At 44.7% G+C, this 17,439-nt stretch overlaps 1 protein-coding gene across 2 annotated transcripts in view; it reads right to left on the bottom strand.

Moving 5' to 3' along the window:
• UXS1 (UDP-glucuronate decarboxylase 1) overlaps positions 1–17,439 on the bottom strand; it is a 95,956-nt gene that overhangs the window by 23,675 nt on the left and 54,842 nt on the right. For both annotated transcript variants that reach the window (XM_037806799.1, XM_037806798.1), the window contains exons 7-9: positions 14,371–14,475; positions 10,603–10,662; positions 7,952–8,073 (exon numbers count right to left, since the gene is read on the bottom strand). In XM_037806799.1, the coding sequence (XP_037662727.1) occupies positions 7,952–8,073; positions 10,603–10,662; positions 14,371–14,475 (287 nt within the window). The remainder of the gene's footprint in view (positions 1–7,951; positions 8,074–10,602; positions 10,663–14,370; positions 14,476–17,439) is intronic.

A 17,439-nucleotide genomic window follows, 5' to 3' on the forward strand; every position in this document is an offset into this window, starting at 1 on the left:
TTCCCCTTCCTCGGGAACAATGTTCCAGAACAGACTCGGGAAAACCTGAGTTCTGCTGACACTGACTGGCCAACACTCAAAAGGGCCTGCTTTTGTTTTACTCTTTTGGTTTGGATCTGAAACAGGCAGCAGAGGTCAGTGTCTTTGGACAGGTGGACAGGTGCAGCAGTGGGAACAGCAAGGGAGCTTTTCCGAGAACATAAGCTCTCAGGCCTGGTTTATGTCAGCAAGAGCAGCTGCGTATTAAGCCTGAACTCCTTAGGTGAAATGAATAGAAATCTACAGTTCCCTCAAGCTGAGACGTGCTCTCCTTTCACATGCTAGCATATCCTGAACCCTGTACACCGATTCATCTTTCTAAGAAATGTCACCTTGGAACAATGGCCTCCACTGTTCCCCACATCCGGTACATCAGGCCCTGGACGCACACCACCTCTGACCCTTGCGGTGACCTGTCAGAGGGTACACGGATGGGCTGCTTATGGTGGCGGCTGTGCCCCTCACCATACCTTGGAGGAGGGTATAATCACTCCCCAGCTCAGACCTGAAGAAGGTCCAGTATCTGAGCCAAAGCCTCTTTTCCAAGAAGGGTAGAGCCTGAATTAAAACCAAGAGGTGCCAACCATGCCATGATGTCTCATTTAAGAGAGGATCCTCCTCTGAATGACCAATAAGTCAACACACACAAAACTCCTGACTCACTGAAAGCTCCATCTGCAAGTGACAGATCCTTGCCGATGACTACTCTAAGTCTGCTTGAGTTTCCCATCATGGGAGAGATGAAGGGCCTCTGAATTCACAAGGCAGTAATTCAGAAAACCAACTGCTGAATCATTCTTAATAATGACTGTTTTTCACTTTTGTGTTCAGTGGTTTTGTCCCTGTGGTGAACCATGAGTCATTTACATAAGACTGCAAACTTCAAGAAATCCTCATCAAGGACCAGGACAGCTCCTTCAAGTCTGAGTTACATCAGCATAAAGCAGATGGAAACCAAGAAAGGCGAGAAAGGACAGGCACTTTGTACTCCACCTAGGGACCCTTCACATAAAGGCACAAAGTCAGGTACAACATGAATAAGCATTTGAAGGCATCAGGGGGACGTGCACTGGAGTAGGCGTTGGAACACCTTGCAAGTTACCAGTCTCGGTTCTGTAACTCACTAGCCGCGTGGTTCTGGGGAAGTCACTTATGTTTCCAAAGTCTTAAGATCCTAATATTTGCAATGGGGACAATAATGCCCATTAAAAGAAGAAAACATGTGAAACTGCCTTGAAAGCTGTCATCATTATTGTGTATCTCCCAGCGATGATTCTGAATCAACTATTTCCCCCCCCCAGACCTGTGTTCTTGTTGACTGACTAAACTAATCTCATATTGAAGCACCGGTAACCACAGTTGGGGATTGGCTCAGAAACCCCTCCATCAGGCGATGAGGATTACAAGGGAAGGAACTGTGGTCTCTGAAGAGGATTTAGTAACTGGTCTTTGGAAATGGGCACCAGACTACAATGATGTACAACCCCAGCGCGGTGAGCAGGTCAGAACTCCTCCTTTTCCCACCTGTGGCAGCACAGAGAGGGCAGAGGGGGTGGGCGGCAGGTCCGAGACACCGAGCCAGTGAGTTAAGAGCCTGCTGGGGTTTACTGGCGGGCACTGGCCCAAGTGGCATGACGGAGAGATGGGGAGTTTCTCCCTCCTCCTCCTCCTATCTCCCAAGGACAGAAATATCAGCAGCAGGGATTCAATGGGCTTTTCCTCTCCATTTCTCTTCCAAAATGCAACCCCTTCCTGAAGAGCATTCCATCAAGCCACTGAACATGGTAGTGTGAACAATGTCTTCACTGAGGGGGGCAGGAGGAGGGAACAGAGAGGGGCTGTCCAGGGAGAGGGGCTGCTGGCTCGAGAAAGGGGCCTGAGGAGCTTCCCCTTCACCAAGTTTGGCTACTGCCTGTCCTGAAGGAAGTGCCCAGGTCAGGTTTATCTGCAGGGCACGGGACACAGAACTAAGAATGCTACAGAAGCAGTTCAGGAAGAGCTCTTAGGCACAGCAGGCTCAATTCTCTGATGCTTTCTTCATCTTCTGGAGGCTAAAGCAACAGGACATGGACGACCAACGGCCGCACCACTTCGTTCCCCGATGGCACCCTATACATGCATCTTGCCTGGGGCTAAGACTGAGGCTCTCACTGAACACAGAGCACGCTCTGCCGAAGCAAGATTCTCCAAGGTGCCCACCATTCCAGTTGACTTTGAGTGATGGCAGAGGGGGAAGGCCACATGAGACCAGGGGCTGGCAGGCAGAAGTCTGCTTGAAACTTCCTGAACAGCCTAGTTTCTGTACTAACAACCAGGCAGACGTTCCTAAGCATTCGCCAGGTGTCGGGCTGCACTAATCCTCATGGCAAGGCCAGGAGGGGGCAGATGTCACCCTCCCGGATTCCCAGGTGAGGCAAGTGGGGCTAGGAGAGCACAGCTCAGCGAGGGAGCCAGGGAGCAGACCCCCCAGTATCGGGAAGTCCAGAGTCACAGCTGACTTGTGCAGGCTCCTTGCTGAATACTTGTATTGAAGTATGAAAGGTATAGTATATATACCAACTATTTGAGTTTTTTAGAAGTATTTTGATGCTAAAAAATAAAATAAAAACACGCTTAAGATCATCGGACAGGATAATGATCTCTGGGTTTCCTTTCTTTCCACCAGGTCAGCCTCAGAGTTTATGAGTTGTAGCCTGTCTTGCAGGCCAGCCCGGTCAGGGGGTCATAGGACCTGGGAAGTGAAAGCTCCTCTGGGGCCACACACACACACGCACACGAGCACTGACCTCAGACGGGATGGGGTCCCCAGATTTATAAAACCACAGAGGCCAAAAGCACACAGAAGCAGCACTTTAATTCAGCTCTGAAAATTTCAAAATATTCATGAACGATTCTATGCCCTTTGATTCTACCTTCAATCTTATTCCATCCACTGGAAGAAACGACAAAGGAGCTTCTCTTTACTTAACGATGTGTTCTGAAACGTGTATGTTGAGGTGGATTTTTTCAGGAAATTAAATTCCATTTTGAATCCACTGGGATATTCCATTTTTTAAAACTCAGAATGGAATCCTTTGGAAAACGGGAAACTTTTTATAAAAAGATTATTCAGACCTGTATTTAGCTTGCTTGTATCCCCAATTCTTACATATTACATTTATCTAGAGATACACCCATGTACCACATGGGGTCTCAAAAATAAAATGAACATTTATACTTATAAGGGGATATGGTATTATGTATAAAAAATAAGAATTGAAGTTATTAAAATAATAAATTTAAAAAAATACTAAAGGCACATTTTTTCCACTGGGTTCATCCTTCATTCTGATCACTTTTTTAAAAAAATTGTCTCTAAAATAGAATAAATTGCAACCCTTGAAGTTTTGAATTTTGTCCTAAAACTTGCTACCTTCAAAGGCTGCACATTTAGAACTATAAACCAATGTCACAATGCGGCTCCTTGTTGATTAATCTCGCTGCTCTGAGCAGCAACCGATAAGTCCAGAGCCATCCTGCCATGGATTTGTGAGTGCTTCGAAGGAAACCTCAGTTCCCGCAGGCTCAGAGACACACTGGCTCCATTTCCTCTCTCGCTGAGCCAGGCTGCCTCACCCTCCAATGACCCACTGTGGACTGTCTCTAACGCAGTCCTCCTGGGACAGCAGGCACAGGAGAACACGGCACTGCAGGTGGCGAGCCGGGGGTTCAAACCCTACTGACCAGCCAGGTAGCTGGAAACGAGTTTTGGAGCCCATTCTCCCATCTGTAAAACAGGTCTAAGCAGAACCACCTCAAAAGGGGCTGAGGGTGGTTTACCAGGTCCCCCAACACCCACTGTGAGTGCACAGGTTATCCCCAAATAAGTGTCACTTCAGATCGCACCTTCTCAGGACAAGCAAATCAGCAACCTGTCCTGCAGGGCACTGGGTTCAGGACTCAAAATCCGTAAGAGTTACATTCATGGAACTGAAGAGGAATGAGAAGCTGCAAAATTGCAGTCCAAGAAAATAGCAGTTGCTTTTGTCAGAGGCCCAGAGAGATCTGGGAATTTGCCCCAGACCAGGCCATATCCAGAGTCAACCCTGATCCCCAAGACCAGGCCGCTGCCCATGGGCCAACCCAACGTAGGGAGGAGATGCTCAGACCCGCTCTTGCTGGAGCTAAATTATAAAATGCCGAGTAAAAGACTTGAATGTGTTACATCCTTCACAATTCTAAACACAGTGGTTTTAATTTAATTTTATTCTTCTCTCTTACACTTATATCTGGAGGGGATTATGGGTAACAATTTTTCTTCTTTTCTCACTTCTCTGTTTTTTCTTATTTTGCTAAATTTTAGCCAAGCATCTTGCCACAGTAGGAACTCAAACATCTCCTAACTGCCTGGAACCTGTTCCTACAGAGAGGAAAGGGCCCACAGTTGATTTCTTCCTTCGCACTGATTCAGACAAAAGAGGGTGAGGGAGAGAGTGCTCAGGTTCAATTCTTAGAGCCCAGTCGGGTTTCAGTCTTGGACCCCATGGCTGTCCAATAAGGGAGAGCAATCCTTTTATAACATAGAGAAGAGGGGACAGAAGGTGGGAGACTCATCCAATGTCTTTTTTATAAGCTGCCCTGCAGCTCCTGGCCACGTTCATACTCATCCATTAGCCACAACCTCCACCCGCCTGATTGGACAGGACCCTGCCACCCCTATGGACAGAGCATGGTCACTCCCCGACCTAATGGCCACATGGGGGACAGAAGAGAGGACTGTGGGGAAAGGAGCTACATCACACCTGCTTTCTAGGGGCAGGTCGTCCTTGGTGGTATTTCCAGATGACACCATGACAGCACAGTTTACCTGGGTAAACAGTCTCAGGTCAGTGGGCTGAGCAGAGAGATAAGCCCTAACAGAGCAACAAATTACCCAGTGCTACATGTCAGCCTGGGCTCCACGTTTCATGGTCTCCTTCCCAGAGAGCCCTGAGCCTATCTTCTGCATGGTAATTCTTTAATTTAATATTATGATGGAAAGCAATAGACACACTCATAGTTTCAACATCTAGAATCTGCAGCACTCCGATTAGAAGCCTACCACCAACCTGGCAATGGACATGACTCTTCCATCTGTTGAGAGCCCACTATGTCTAAAGCCTGTGCCCAGATTAGAGGTATAATGTCACGTCAGAAACGTCTTCACACAGATGGCTCCTTGCTCTACTGGGAGACCCTCCTGACTGGGCTCTTGTTAGGGACAAATAATAAACCACAGGCATGAGGTACTGGCTGTTCACACGAGGAGCTTCATAACAGGTACATTACTTTATGGTTTTCCAAGCAATTTCAGCCATGCTATTAAACCCCTGAAATCCCAGGAGAGCAGAGATTTAAAAACTAACAGTACCAGAGCCATCGAGTTGTTGCATTCCCAAGCTGAGATTCTATATAATGTGTGCGAGTTCAGAAGCAGGTGTGTGAAATATATGGCCTGCCTAGTCTTCCAGTGTCTAGGACCGTGGCTGGCAGTCAGAGCTCAATCAATGTTAGCCATGTTATTATCAAATGCTGTGATTATTGTGAGTTCATATCTTAAGATATGTATAGTTCTATGATCATTGGGATTACACTAATAATCATTTAATACAACTGAAAAATTCAATAAAAATGTTAAAACTGCCCACCAGCTTTACCTATGTAAAAATTCACTATGACCACAAGACTGAAAGCAAAAGAAAGCAGATGAGAACCATATTACTCCTCAAACTCATTATACAATAAAACACAATTATTTGTCCCTCCCACACTCCAATCAATTTTCATGGAGAGAACACACACCAAGATTGTCATATATCTGGGAGACTGTCTAAAACTTTTGTGTCAAGATATTCTGGCCTCAGAAATGATAAAAGCATGTCCTTTTGAAAATGATGAACGTTTCTTAGAATAAAGAGAAAATATAAGCCAACCTCCCAAAGCCTTTGGTTTTGTTTCTGGTCAAGAAATAAATCAGAGAGCTCTAAATATCTACAACACTGGGAGATTACTTTATGAATCTTTAACGTCAGCATTTCATTAAAAATATGAGAAAAAGCATCCTCTGACAAAATTGCCCAGCCCTCAAAGAAAAACAAAAAACAAGGCAACATGTGCTTGATAGTGCTGCCTATTATCTTTAGTACTCTGCAAAGGAGAGGCATAAATGACTGACTGTGAGGTGTCAGGAGCAGGGCTTCCTGGCTGTGCTGGTTTGGATCTCTTCTGTACCCCAGAAAAGCCTATGTTCTTTTATTCCAATCTTGTGGGACTGTGGGAGGGACCTTTTGATTAAGTTGTCTCCATGGAGATGTGACCCCACCCATTCAAGGTGGGTCTTAATCCCCTTGCTGGAGTCCTCTATGAGAGGATAAAAGGCAGAGACGTTTTGAGGAGAGCTCAAGACACTTAGAAAACACCCCGGAAGACTCACAAGAGAAGCTGAGACAGAAGCCCAGAGACATTTTAGACAAAAACATTCAAACCAGCAGCTACACCCAGGAGAGAAGAATCAGCAGAGCCAGCCATGTGCCTTCCCATGTGACAGAGGAACCCTGGATGCCATCGGCCTTTCCCCCAAGAAAGTATCTACCTCGTGATGCCTTAATTCGGGCATTTTCATGGCCTCAGAACTGTAAATTTGCAACCTGATAAATCCCCATTGAAAAAGCCAACCCAATTCTGGTATACTGCATTCCAGCAGCTTTAGCAAACAGGAACACTGGCCTTCTGCATAGGCTGCCACTGCTGGCTCCTCCCCCTCCGAAGAGGCACCAGCCATAAAAACTCAGAGCTGGACACCCAGAAGCCAGCACGCCCTGTCACAGAGCCGACAACTGGCTACCACACCCGGGCTCACCTGTGGTCCGTGAGCCTCGGGTGGCTACAGAGCTGGACACCCAGAAGCCAGCACGCCCCGTCACAAACCCAACAGCTGGTCACCACACCCGGGCTCGCCTGTAGTCCAGGAGCTTTGGGCAGCCACAGAAACCCACTTGTGGTGACAGAGGCCCTCTCACCTTGAACTACCAAAAAGCAGAGACCAGCTCACGGTATCTGCCCATGGGCTGTCTCAGAGCAGCATTCTGTGCCCACGTTTATTTACCCACATATTTCACACTTTCTATAGTGTGAGCTGAGAGTACTGATCCAAGTACAATAAGACAAATGCACTGAGAAAATGGATGAAATCAGCCAAGCCCATGGCCTGACACTCCTCAGAGGCCTCATCTGCATGAACTAATCTGCTCCCCATGGCTCTCAGAGGCAGACAGGGCAGGAACCATGAGCTCCATGTTACAGACTGACGGTTAGGTCTCCTGGTGACAGATGAGAATGGGAGCCCAGATCTTCCAGCTCTTGGTCTGGGGGCTCTTTCTGCTATACCATGAGGGCACGCAAATCTGTACCCGCAACTATTCCCTGTAAGAGGGCCCCAGTGCAACAACAGACAATTCATAAATTAGGAAACGGTAAATAAGCATAAATAATGCAAAACCTAAAGATAGATTCAAATTAAAGCAATATTGAATTTATTTTATGCCTATTATATTATGGAAAGGAAAGTAAAAAAAAAAAAGATCCACTGATATGGAAAACAGATGCACTTATGAAGTGCTGGTGAGCAGTTTGGCAATAAAGCAGCACACAGATCACATTCATACAACAGTGTTCTAAACCCAAGAATTTCCCCCAGGAAACTACATTTATAAAAGAAAGGAGATACACAGAAGAAGCTACTGATAATAGCATTATCCAGTACACAGCCCCCTAGCAACATTAATCATGGCATGTAATTCCTTTACAGAGCTTTACATTTGATGCTATTAAAAACATCAAATCCGTCCACCCCAGGAACAGGTGCTCTGCGTGCAGAACCCAGTTTGATCCGTACCTGCTTCATGTAGGCATAGCACATGGTCTCGGCAACACGCTTGCCTTCGTCATAACAGGCCCGGGGTCCTATCGGATTCACGTGGCCCCAGTAATCCTCACTTTGAGGGTGAACTTCAGGATCTATGGATGGGGAAAAACATGAATTTGTTTTCACCCTTCCTTTTCCTCAGGCTTATCAACAATGCACATTTATGATGTGTGCCAGTTTGAAATGTACTATGTCCCCCAAAATGACATTATCTTTGATGCAATCTTGTGTGGGCAGACGTTAGTGTTGATTAGGTTGCAATTCTCTGATTGAGCATTTCCATGGAGATGTGACCCACCCAACTGTAGGTGATGATTCTGATTGGATGATTTCCATGGAGGTGTAGCCCCACCCATTCAGCATGGGCCTTGATTAGTTTACTAGAGCACTACATAAGCTCAGACAGAAGGAGCGAGCTTTCTACAGCCAAGAGAGACACTTTGAAGAAAGCACAGGAGCTGCAGATGAGAGACAGTTTGAAGACGGCCGTTGAAAGCAAGCTCTTGCTCCAGAGAAGCTAAGAGAGGACAAACACCCCAAGAGCAACTGGGAGTAACATTTTGAAGAGGAGCTGCAGCCTAGAGAGGAACGTCCTGGGAGAAAGCCATTTTGAAACCAGAACTTGGAGCAGATGCCAGCCACGTGCCTTCTGAGCTAACAGGTTTTCTGGACACCACTGGCCATCCTCCAGTGAAGGTACCCGATTGTTGATGTGTTACCTTGGACACTTTATGGCCTTAAGACTGTAATTGTGTAACCAAATAAACCCCCTTTATAAAAGCCGATCCATTTCTGGTGTTTTGCATCCTGGCAGCATTGGCATACTGGAACATGATGCAAAAGGGAGCTTTGAAAAGACCAAAGCAAGTATTTCATAAATGCTTAAGGAGGGCCCTCAGTGTCCTAAAATCAATGCTCTAATTTCCAGTGGGATGTGGTGTTTTTATCTCTGATAGGAAGTAATGATGGCATTTTACTATTTTACAGAAAAAGAAATGAATTAAGAGATCAAAGTTTCTCAATTTTCAGTCTTCTCTCTCTCATGAATTGTTCTTAACTTTCAGGTTGTTTAGACAAACTATGACTAAATACAATCCATATGAAAAAGATTAATTTTATATTTATAACATATGTAATTTTAGTAAAACATACAGTTATTGAGAATTTAAAAAAAAAACATCTGTATGGAACACAATGACTGTCAAATATGCCATCACCAGAACAAAGCTGAGAACCATAGACGAGAGAATCAGAATACAGTGGTGAGTAAATTCTACAAACTACAACAGAAAATTATTTAAGAACCCTAAAGAAAGCTAGCTGCTGTCAAATTTGCAGATAATAAATCAGGTGGATGGTGGGATAGGGGTGGGAAAGATGTCACTGTGTCCTTTTTGGACAGATAACACAAGCATCTTCATATTTTAGACATCGGAAAAGATTCAGCCCCTCAGACTATGTCAACACTACTTGTTTTGTGACATATTAAGTCAGTCCTCAAAGAGGAACCATCCAATGCCATATAAAGGGAAACCAGCTAATCCTTTTTTGAGCCTTGATGTAGAAAGAGCAGGGAGGGGAGAAAGTAAGAGTCCTCTCAACTGCCTGTTCTAAAGCAACTGAGTAAGCATGCGGTAAGGCAGATACTTCTGCCCTTTTAGCTTCCTAAGATCTCAAAGGAGAAGCATATGATGCTCTGTCTTTTCATAGGGATTACAGAGAATATAAACTGCATTTAGTAGAATTTCTCTGTTTTGATTTTTTTCTTTTGGATTCCTTTATTTTTTTTTTAATGTATCTCCTTAGATTTTACCCCTTTACATCCTTATCTCTACTGTCCACACAATAATGTGAAGTAGAAAAAATACATCACACGTCAGAGAGTCCAGCATCTGCAGAGTCTGCTGAGTGGACTGAACAGTAATCTGAAACACCGCACTCACACTGGTTTTGGGTTTGAGTAGAAATCAATATGAACTGAAAACGGAGCCCACATCACCACTCTGTACAGTGGAGTAGTGCAAAACTGTGTCACTGGTGGACCTGGGAAAGGGGTGATGACAGTGCTGCAGATTGGTAAAACAGGTTCCTAATTTTTCTGGAACCCCCTATTTAAGGTTCTTCCAGAAATCATGGTAAGACACTTGGGGTCATCAGTGCGTGTCCCTTCACTGAGCTTTAAAGGCCAACCTGGTGGGTCAGATATGCAATACGCATTACTCCCACTGGAGAATAACATATGCCAGCTAAACAGTTAAAAAATGCAAATGAATATGATTCCTGGGGTACTTCCAGAGTAGAATGGTAAAAACAGGTTTGTGGATTCATAAACGGTGGGTCCTTCCTTATTCGCAAGGCTACATGAGAAAATACTCCGAGGGTGTGCTCCAGCAGTTCCCAAAATAGTTTCACCCCACCGGGAGGAGGGCCTGGAGACCATGGCCGGCTGAACGGGAAGCCTCTATGCTATTCTGCACGGGAAAATGAAGTGCAGTCCTGGCCTCTTTAGAAAAGGAATCTTGGCATCATCTTTCATGGCTTTTTATTTTACCTAAGACAAGATGAAAACAGTCAAATGTGGCTGGAGCAACCACCCCCAGGCAGGAGCCCCACGCACTCACCTCCATAAACCTCAGAGGTAGAGGCCAGAAGGAGACGTGCTCCCACTCGTTTTGCCAGCCCTACAGAAAGCAAACAATGTCAGAGAAAGTGTGAACTTCAGGAAAACAAAGAAATACATGCATGTGCACATTTTTATGGCCAATTTAAGTATTTTTTTTAACATTAAAGGTATCTGATTATCTATATTACCAATTATTTACTCTTATAGCATCTGCTTTAGAACAAAAATAAAAACCAAATCAATAAGAAAAACACAAATGAATCCCCAGAAGGACAGTATTGAGTTGAATACTTATAGTTGTAAACAGCACCCATTTTTCAGCCAATTTATTGGTTCAATAAGGTAGGATTTGAGGTGTTCTGTTAGGATTCTTTTTGTCCCAGAGCATCACTCATCATTCAGTATTTTATCAGATAACTTTGCTCTAGGCAGAAAGCAAGGCCCCTCTCACCGTAACTTCCACTATTCCCCCAACCCCCAAGTGGTCTACCTGCCCTTCTTGAGTGTGCCCCACTCCCCAATTTCTGACTGTGCCCATGCCACCTCCTGTGTCTGCCCCCCTCCTTCCCCATCCTCCTGCCTTCCCATTTGCATCCTTCAGGGCTCACCCTAAAAACTGCACCTTCTCCACAGCTGCCTGCCACACTCCCTCAATCCTGCTCCGAAGCCTTTTCCAGCATTTATCATTCACTCAGAATGGACTAGCTTCCCCCAATATCTATCTTTTTTAGATTGGTCGATATGTATGGAAAGCACTCCAAACACTCTCACACCGAGTCCCAGTGCACAGCAGTTTACTAAAGGCTCTGTAAAGCCCTGCACAAAAGAAACTCATTTACCTATGTTTAACCCAATGTACCCCCAATGTGTTCCATCCCAGAGTCTTCTGTGCACAGAGCATGGTACACACCCCCTTAGCATTCAGCTCTGCACAATATGTTTGCCCATGAAGTGTTGCTGGAAGGGAGAGACGAGGCGTGTGTGCATAACCTGTAGGCACTTCTGGGGGAGGCTGGGGTGGGACCAGAGAGTCCTAGCATGGCGGTACCAGGGGTGTAGGAGCATTGGGGGAAGGAAGCAGGAAGCCATGGAGACGCCCATCGAGAACGAGATACAATATACAATGGAACTTACAGGCTACCAACAGCAAAGGCGTATCTCCTTCACTCCTGTTTCATCCCATGGAAGTCCATGAGGCTGCTGACCACACCAAATTATCAAGTGGGGACAAGGGTAGCTGCTTCCAAATGAAGGACCCTGCAGTCTTTCTTCCTTAATCAAACTATTTATTTTGAGATAAATGTAGATTTAAATGCAGTCTTAAAAGTAATTGCTAGAGATACACCATGTGCTCTTTACCAGCTCTGCCTGACGGTAAAATCCTACAAAACCACAGAAGGGTATCAAGGCCAGGGTCTTGACCCGGAGCCCATCAAGAGGCACATCATCTCCATCGCTATGAGGGTCCCAACTCCCCTTCCTTCCCCTTCCTTAACCCCTGGCAACCACTAATCTGTTCTCCGTTTCTGTACTTTAGTCATTTCAACAATGACATGTAACTTTTGGGGACTGGATGTTGTCATTCCAATATTCCCTGGAGATTGACCCAGGTTGCTCATGTGTCACGACCTTATTCCTTCACATTGCTGAGAGGGATTCTGCAGCAAGGGGGTAAACAGTTTGTTTAATCATTCACCCATTAGGGGGCATTTTGATGGTTTCCAGGGTTTTGGCTCTTGCAAATAAAGCCACTATATGAACATTCATTACAAGTTGTTGGGTGAATGTAACTCTCCATTTCTCTAGGATAAATGCCCAAGAGTGTTCCCACTGGGTCATGTGGTAGTTGCATGCTCAGGTTTTTAAGAAACTGCCAGGCTGTTTTCCAGAGTAACTGTACCATTTTACATTCCTACCACTTGAGATCTTTGAAGCTTTGTGTTCTTCTCTACTATTTGGAACACTTGCATATGTGATGTGCTGTATTTCAAGAGCAAGTGAGCTTAAAGATTCCAAAACCAAGACTGGATCTGCACCATGTTGGTAGAATGACTTGTGCAGGAGTCATAGAGGTGACAGTCTTGGGGTGAAGCTGGGGAGGCTGTCCTGTGTTGCTGTAGTGACCAGGGGTCTAAGCTGAGGCTGGACAAGAGGTTTCATTAGGTGGAAGAAGTCAAGCATGGGACTGGCTAAGTGGTGAAGTCACAGAGCGGGCAGGGCCAGACTAGGAAGGACTCAGGCAAAGTTCAGTCCATCTTCTGTCAAACACAGAAATGGCCAATCACACCTCCTCTCAGTTCAGAATACGAAGTCCCATCTGGGTCTCTTTCTGGCCCAATGTTCTACCTTCTGCTGTTGTCCATGTCATTCATCCAAGACTTCCATGTCAAAATCTTACTCATAGTTCACGCCCTGGATCAAAAATCCCTTTTCACTGGAGCCTTTTGCTTCCTATTCTGTACCATGAGCTTATGCTCATATATCACCACCCCCCTCCCCCCCGGAGATGCTAAGTTTCCTGGGAGAAGAAGCTGAGTATATTCCTGATCTTGTCCCACCCACTGCAGCAGACCATACAGCACCTCGGGCACAGGAACAGCATTCAACACATAGTAGAATAAATTATATCCTCTTAAGTGTCATGCACTTGAAGTGTCTAGCTCTGATACGAGGGCAGGAGGTGGGGAGGGAGACTGAGGGGCTATCAAAGCCTGCTGGTGTCAATCACAAGAGCAGACTCTAGCTCGCAGCCCCCAAAGCAGAGGGAGAGGCATTCTGTATTGCCTGGAGACCAGGGCAGTGAAGACAACAAAGAGGAAGACAAATTCCCCTTCTAGATGAGAAGAATGGGTTATTTTTCTTCATACAGTTTGACTCCCCCAAATGTTTAGTCTAAGAGACTTAAAAATCAATCTCTGGCTGTCCTTTCAGTTCCTTGTCTCCATGCTTCATCCAAATTCAAATTTAATGCTGTATTTTTTCTCAAATCCATTTATACAGCCTGTTTTATATATTTCTATAATTTAATCCATTTTTACTTGAAATTTTAAAAAGCAGTTCCTTTCTTCTACTTTGCAACTAATAAAAAAACCCTAGTTTTTAAACCTGAGCAAAAAATTAAGCATACCTCACCTCTAATTTTCAACATTAACACTTGCCTATTAATCTATTGCTGTAACTCTAAGACATTATTACTTGTGAATATACACACACAACCACTTCAGTGATGCTCCCTCCATCTTTCACTTCTAATGTGAATCCTGCAGTCAGCCTAGAGCCAGGCCCTGAGTTTTGACACCCCCCCATGAGGACAGCTCCTCCTCCTGCTGCTTTGGGGGGCAATATTAAAACATCCCACTGGGCACGATCCATGCCAATCTATTCTCAGAATTGAAGCCACCAGTGCCTCCTTCCAACACAGATGCATACAACTTGTTCTAAGATTTGGTCAACTGGTTTCAAGAGGGGCAAGTGGCAGAATGAGGGGCAATCGCTCTGAAGAGGAGGCAGTCACTTGAAAAAGAGTTACACGGAGGTACAACAGACGGAGTTACTAAAACGCAGGAGAGTTACAGTGTCCCCCCATGGTGGACGGTAATGACAAACAAAGTCCCATAGAAACAACGGTATGGAATTGCTGAACAGCACAGGATGGGGATGCAAAGACCAAGACCAAAGTCTAAACCAACAGTTAATTAATTATGGTTGGAATTTCCTAAAATACTCCCTACAAGAATAGTTAAGTAAGACAATGACAGAAACTTACCCAACATATTTAACGTCCCAATCGTATTGGTCTTTAACGTCTTGATAGGATTATACATGTAGTTTGGAGGGGAGGCTGGAGATGCAAGATGATATATCTGGTCAACTAAAGGAGACAAAAATGGAAATACATTATTTCCAAGAAAAACACTAAAAATATTCACAACTCCTAGGAATTAAACTGTAATAACAAAAGTGTCAATGTATCCTTCACCAAAATTCTAGTTGTTAACGTGCTTTTATCACAGCAGCTAATTTACATTTAGAATTGGAAGAACTTTAAACAAAAATAGAAAGGCTAATTATCTGGAACCAAAACATGTACTGGGCTAATTATTTGAGCCTTGTTTTCCTCAAACTAGAGTCAATTGGATTACTGACTCAATTTATTTGAAAACAGAAAGAACACTGATTTTCAGATACAGAATAAAGCATGAATATCTAAAGTAAACACTATATTTAATTTGGGAAGCAAATCTGACATAAAAGCAAAGGTACAAAAGTATAAGAGAAAACAGGCTTTCACTTCATTTTTATGCATCTGTATACACAAAAGCAGGCCCTGAGTTAGGGGTATAGGCAGGTGGTTTTTAAGCCATGAATAGCAAAATAATTCAGATTCTGTATAACTCCACTCATGTGCAGAGATTAACTTTAAGACCACCCATCCACAAATCACCTACTCTCCAGGGTTGACTTATACCTACCACACATCAGAGAGGCCAATGTGGACTGAATTTCTTCCTGTGAAATGGCAATGATGGATAAATATCAGGAGAGTTGTTCCTCTAGACCAAGGCTGTGCCATTTCATTCTATTTAAGCTAGATGTGAAAGAGAACATACCCATGGTTCCCAGGAGAGCTAAGGAATAGGGATTTCAAAACACCTCTAGTAAAGTCAATCCTTCCTTGCATACAGCATCTACCCCACTAGAGCCAGCATGAACCTTTCTCAGCCCCTCACCTCTCCCCAGTTCCCAGCTTGTGGCTCCCATGCACGGCCTCCTGCCCTCTTCCCATCCTGGTGACAGGCTCTCCTTCGACGCTGCAGCACACTAGGGGATAGGTGTCAGAGATGACGGGCAAATTTGGGGGGAAAATTTTCCCGTGATGCCCTTCCAGTATAATTTTCTTATAAGCACCCCACACCCACCCTCAAAATAACCTTCCACCCCACCCACTCACCACCTGTCCTTCTGAAAATCTCTTAACCTCTAGGACAGTACCGGGAACTTGTGTCAGTTTGGATGTATTATGTCCCCAAAACGTCATGTTCTTTGATGCAACCTTGTGGGGGCAGATGTATTCATGTCGATTAGATAGGAATTCCTTGATTGTTTCCATGGAGATGTGACTCAATCAACTGTGAGTGAATCACGTTTGATTGGATAATTTCCATGGCGGTGTTACTCCGCCCATTCAGGGTGGGTGTTAATTGGATCACTGGAGTTGTATAAGGGAGTTCACAGACAGAAGGAGTTTGGAGCAACTGAAAGTGACATTTTGAACAGGAGCTGCAGTTAAGAGAGGACAAAACTCCCCAAGAGCAACATTTTGGAGAACGCCATTTTGAAATACAACCTGGGAGCAAGCAGACACCAGCCACGTGCCGTCCCAGCTAACAGAGGTTTTCTGGACGCTAATGGCCACCCTTCAGTGAAGGTTCCCTGTTGTTGGTGCTTTACCTTGGACACTTTATGGCCTTAAGACAGTAACTGTGTAACCAAACAAACCCCCTTTATAAAAGCCAATCCATCTCTGGTATTTTACATAATGGGCAGCATTAGCGAACTGGAACAGAACTGAAACATTGACTTCCAGACCTGACTACCTGACACACACTCGCGATCCTGGTGGTGAGAGCAGGATGACAATTGTATCCTCAGACTAGGGGGCCAAAAGCGCAGCCCCTCACAGAACTCTGGGCCTGTTCTCCGTTTAATTCATTCTACCAATCACGGTATATTCAAGCCTGCACGTGTCTGGGAGACTGAGTGCAGAGAAGCCACTTAAAGCAAGACTTCCCTGCAGGCCTGGGGAGAAAGATGCCAGGTGGGCCCAGGGAGACAGAATCTCTGGGAGTGGGTTATGGGCACTGCCCAGGCCCAGGGACTTGCCAAGCCAGGAACAACACATGAAAGATCAGGGGTCCCTTCTTTTGGGGTCCCGTTTTCTGGGGTCCCATCTTCTGGGGTCCCATCTTCTGGGTATCTCTGAGGCCAGTTTTCCATGACAATTCCAGTGAACTAGATGTGATTTTTAAAAAGCCTTCCTATTTGAAAAATGACACTCATGAAAGGTGAAACCAGATGAAAAAAGATTATTAGTGGAAAGCTGATTTAGAAAGTTGAAATGAAAGATGAATGTAAAACCATTTCTTCAACAGACATTTCTCCAAAGGCATACAAGTGGCCAAAAAGCACATGATGCTCAACATCATTAGCCATCAGGGAAATGCAAATCAAAACCACAATAAGATACCATTTCACATCCACTAGAATGGCTACTATTAAAGTAAAATGAATGCAATACCCCGATACATCCCACAGTATTTCAGGCAGAAAATAAAAATATATTTGCAAAGTCCCCTTGAGGGACTGGGGAAAAATGTGGAAATATTAAACTCCCCCACCTGGAGAATTCCTGATATTCTCACAAGCATTAGGGACTCCCAATTTAATAAGTCAAGCTCTCAATCTTGGGGCTTGCCCTTCTGAAACTTATCCCTGAAAAGGAGAAGCTAAACCTACTTATAATTAGGCCTAAGAATCACCCCCAGAGAACCTCTTTTGTTGTTCAGATGCGGACTCTCTCTAAGCCAACTCAGTAGATAAATTCACTCCCATCCCCTCAGGGGTATTATGTCTCCCTGGCAACGTGGGACATGACTCCCAGGGATGAGCCCGGCCCTGGCATCGTGAGATTGAGAAAGCCTTCTTGACCAAAAGGGGGAAGAGATATGGAACAAAATAAAGTTTCAATGGCTAAGAGAGTTCAAATAGAGTTGAGAGGTCATTCTAGAGGTTATTCGTATGTATTATATAGATATTCCTTTTTAGTTTCTAGTGT

This window comes from Choloepus didactylus, chromosome 17 (assembly GCF_015220235.1).
Source record: "Choloepus didactylus isolate mChoDid1 chromosome 17, mChoDid1.pri, whole genome shotgun sequence".
NCBI classification, from domain to species: domain Eukaryota; kingdom Metazoa; phylum Chordata; class Mammalia; order Pilosa; family Megalonychidae; genus Choloepus; species Choloepus didactylus.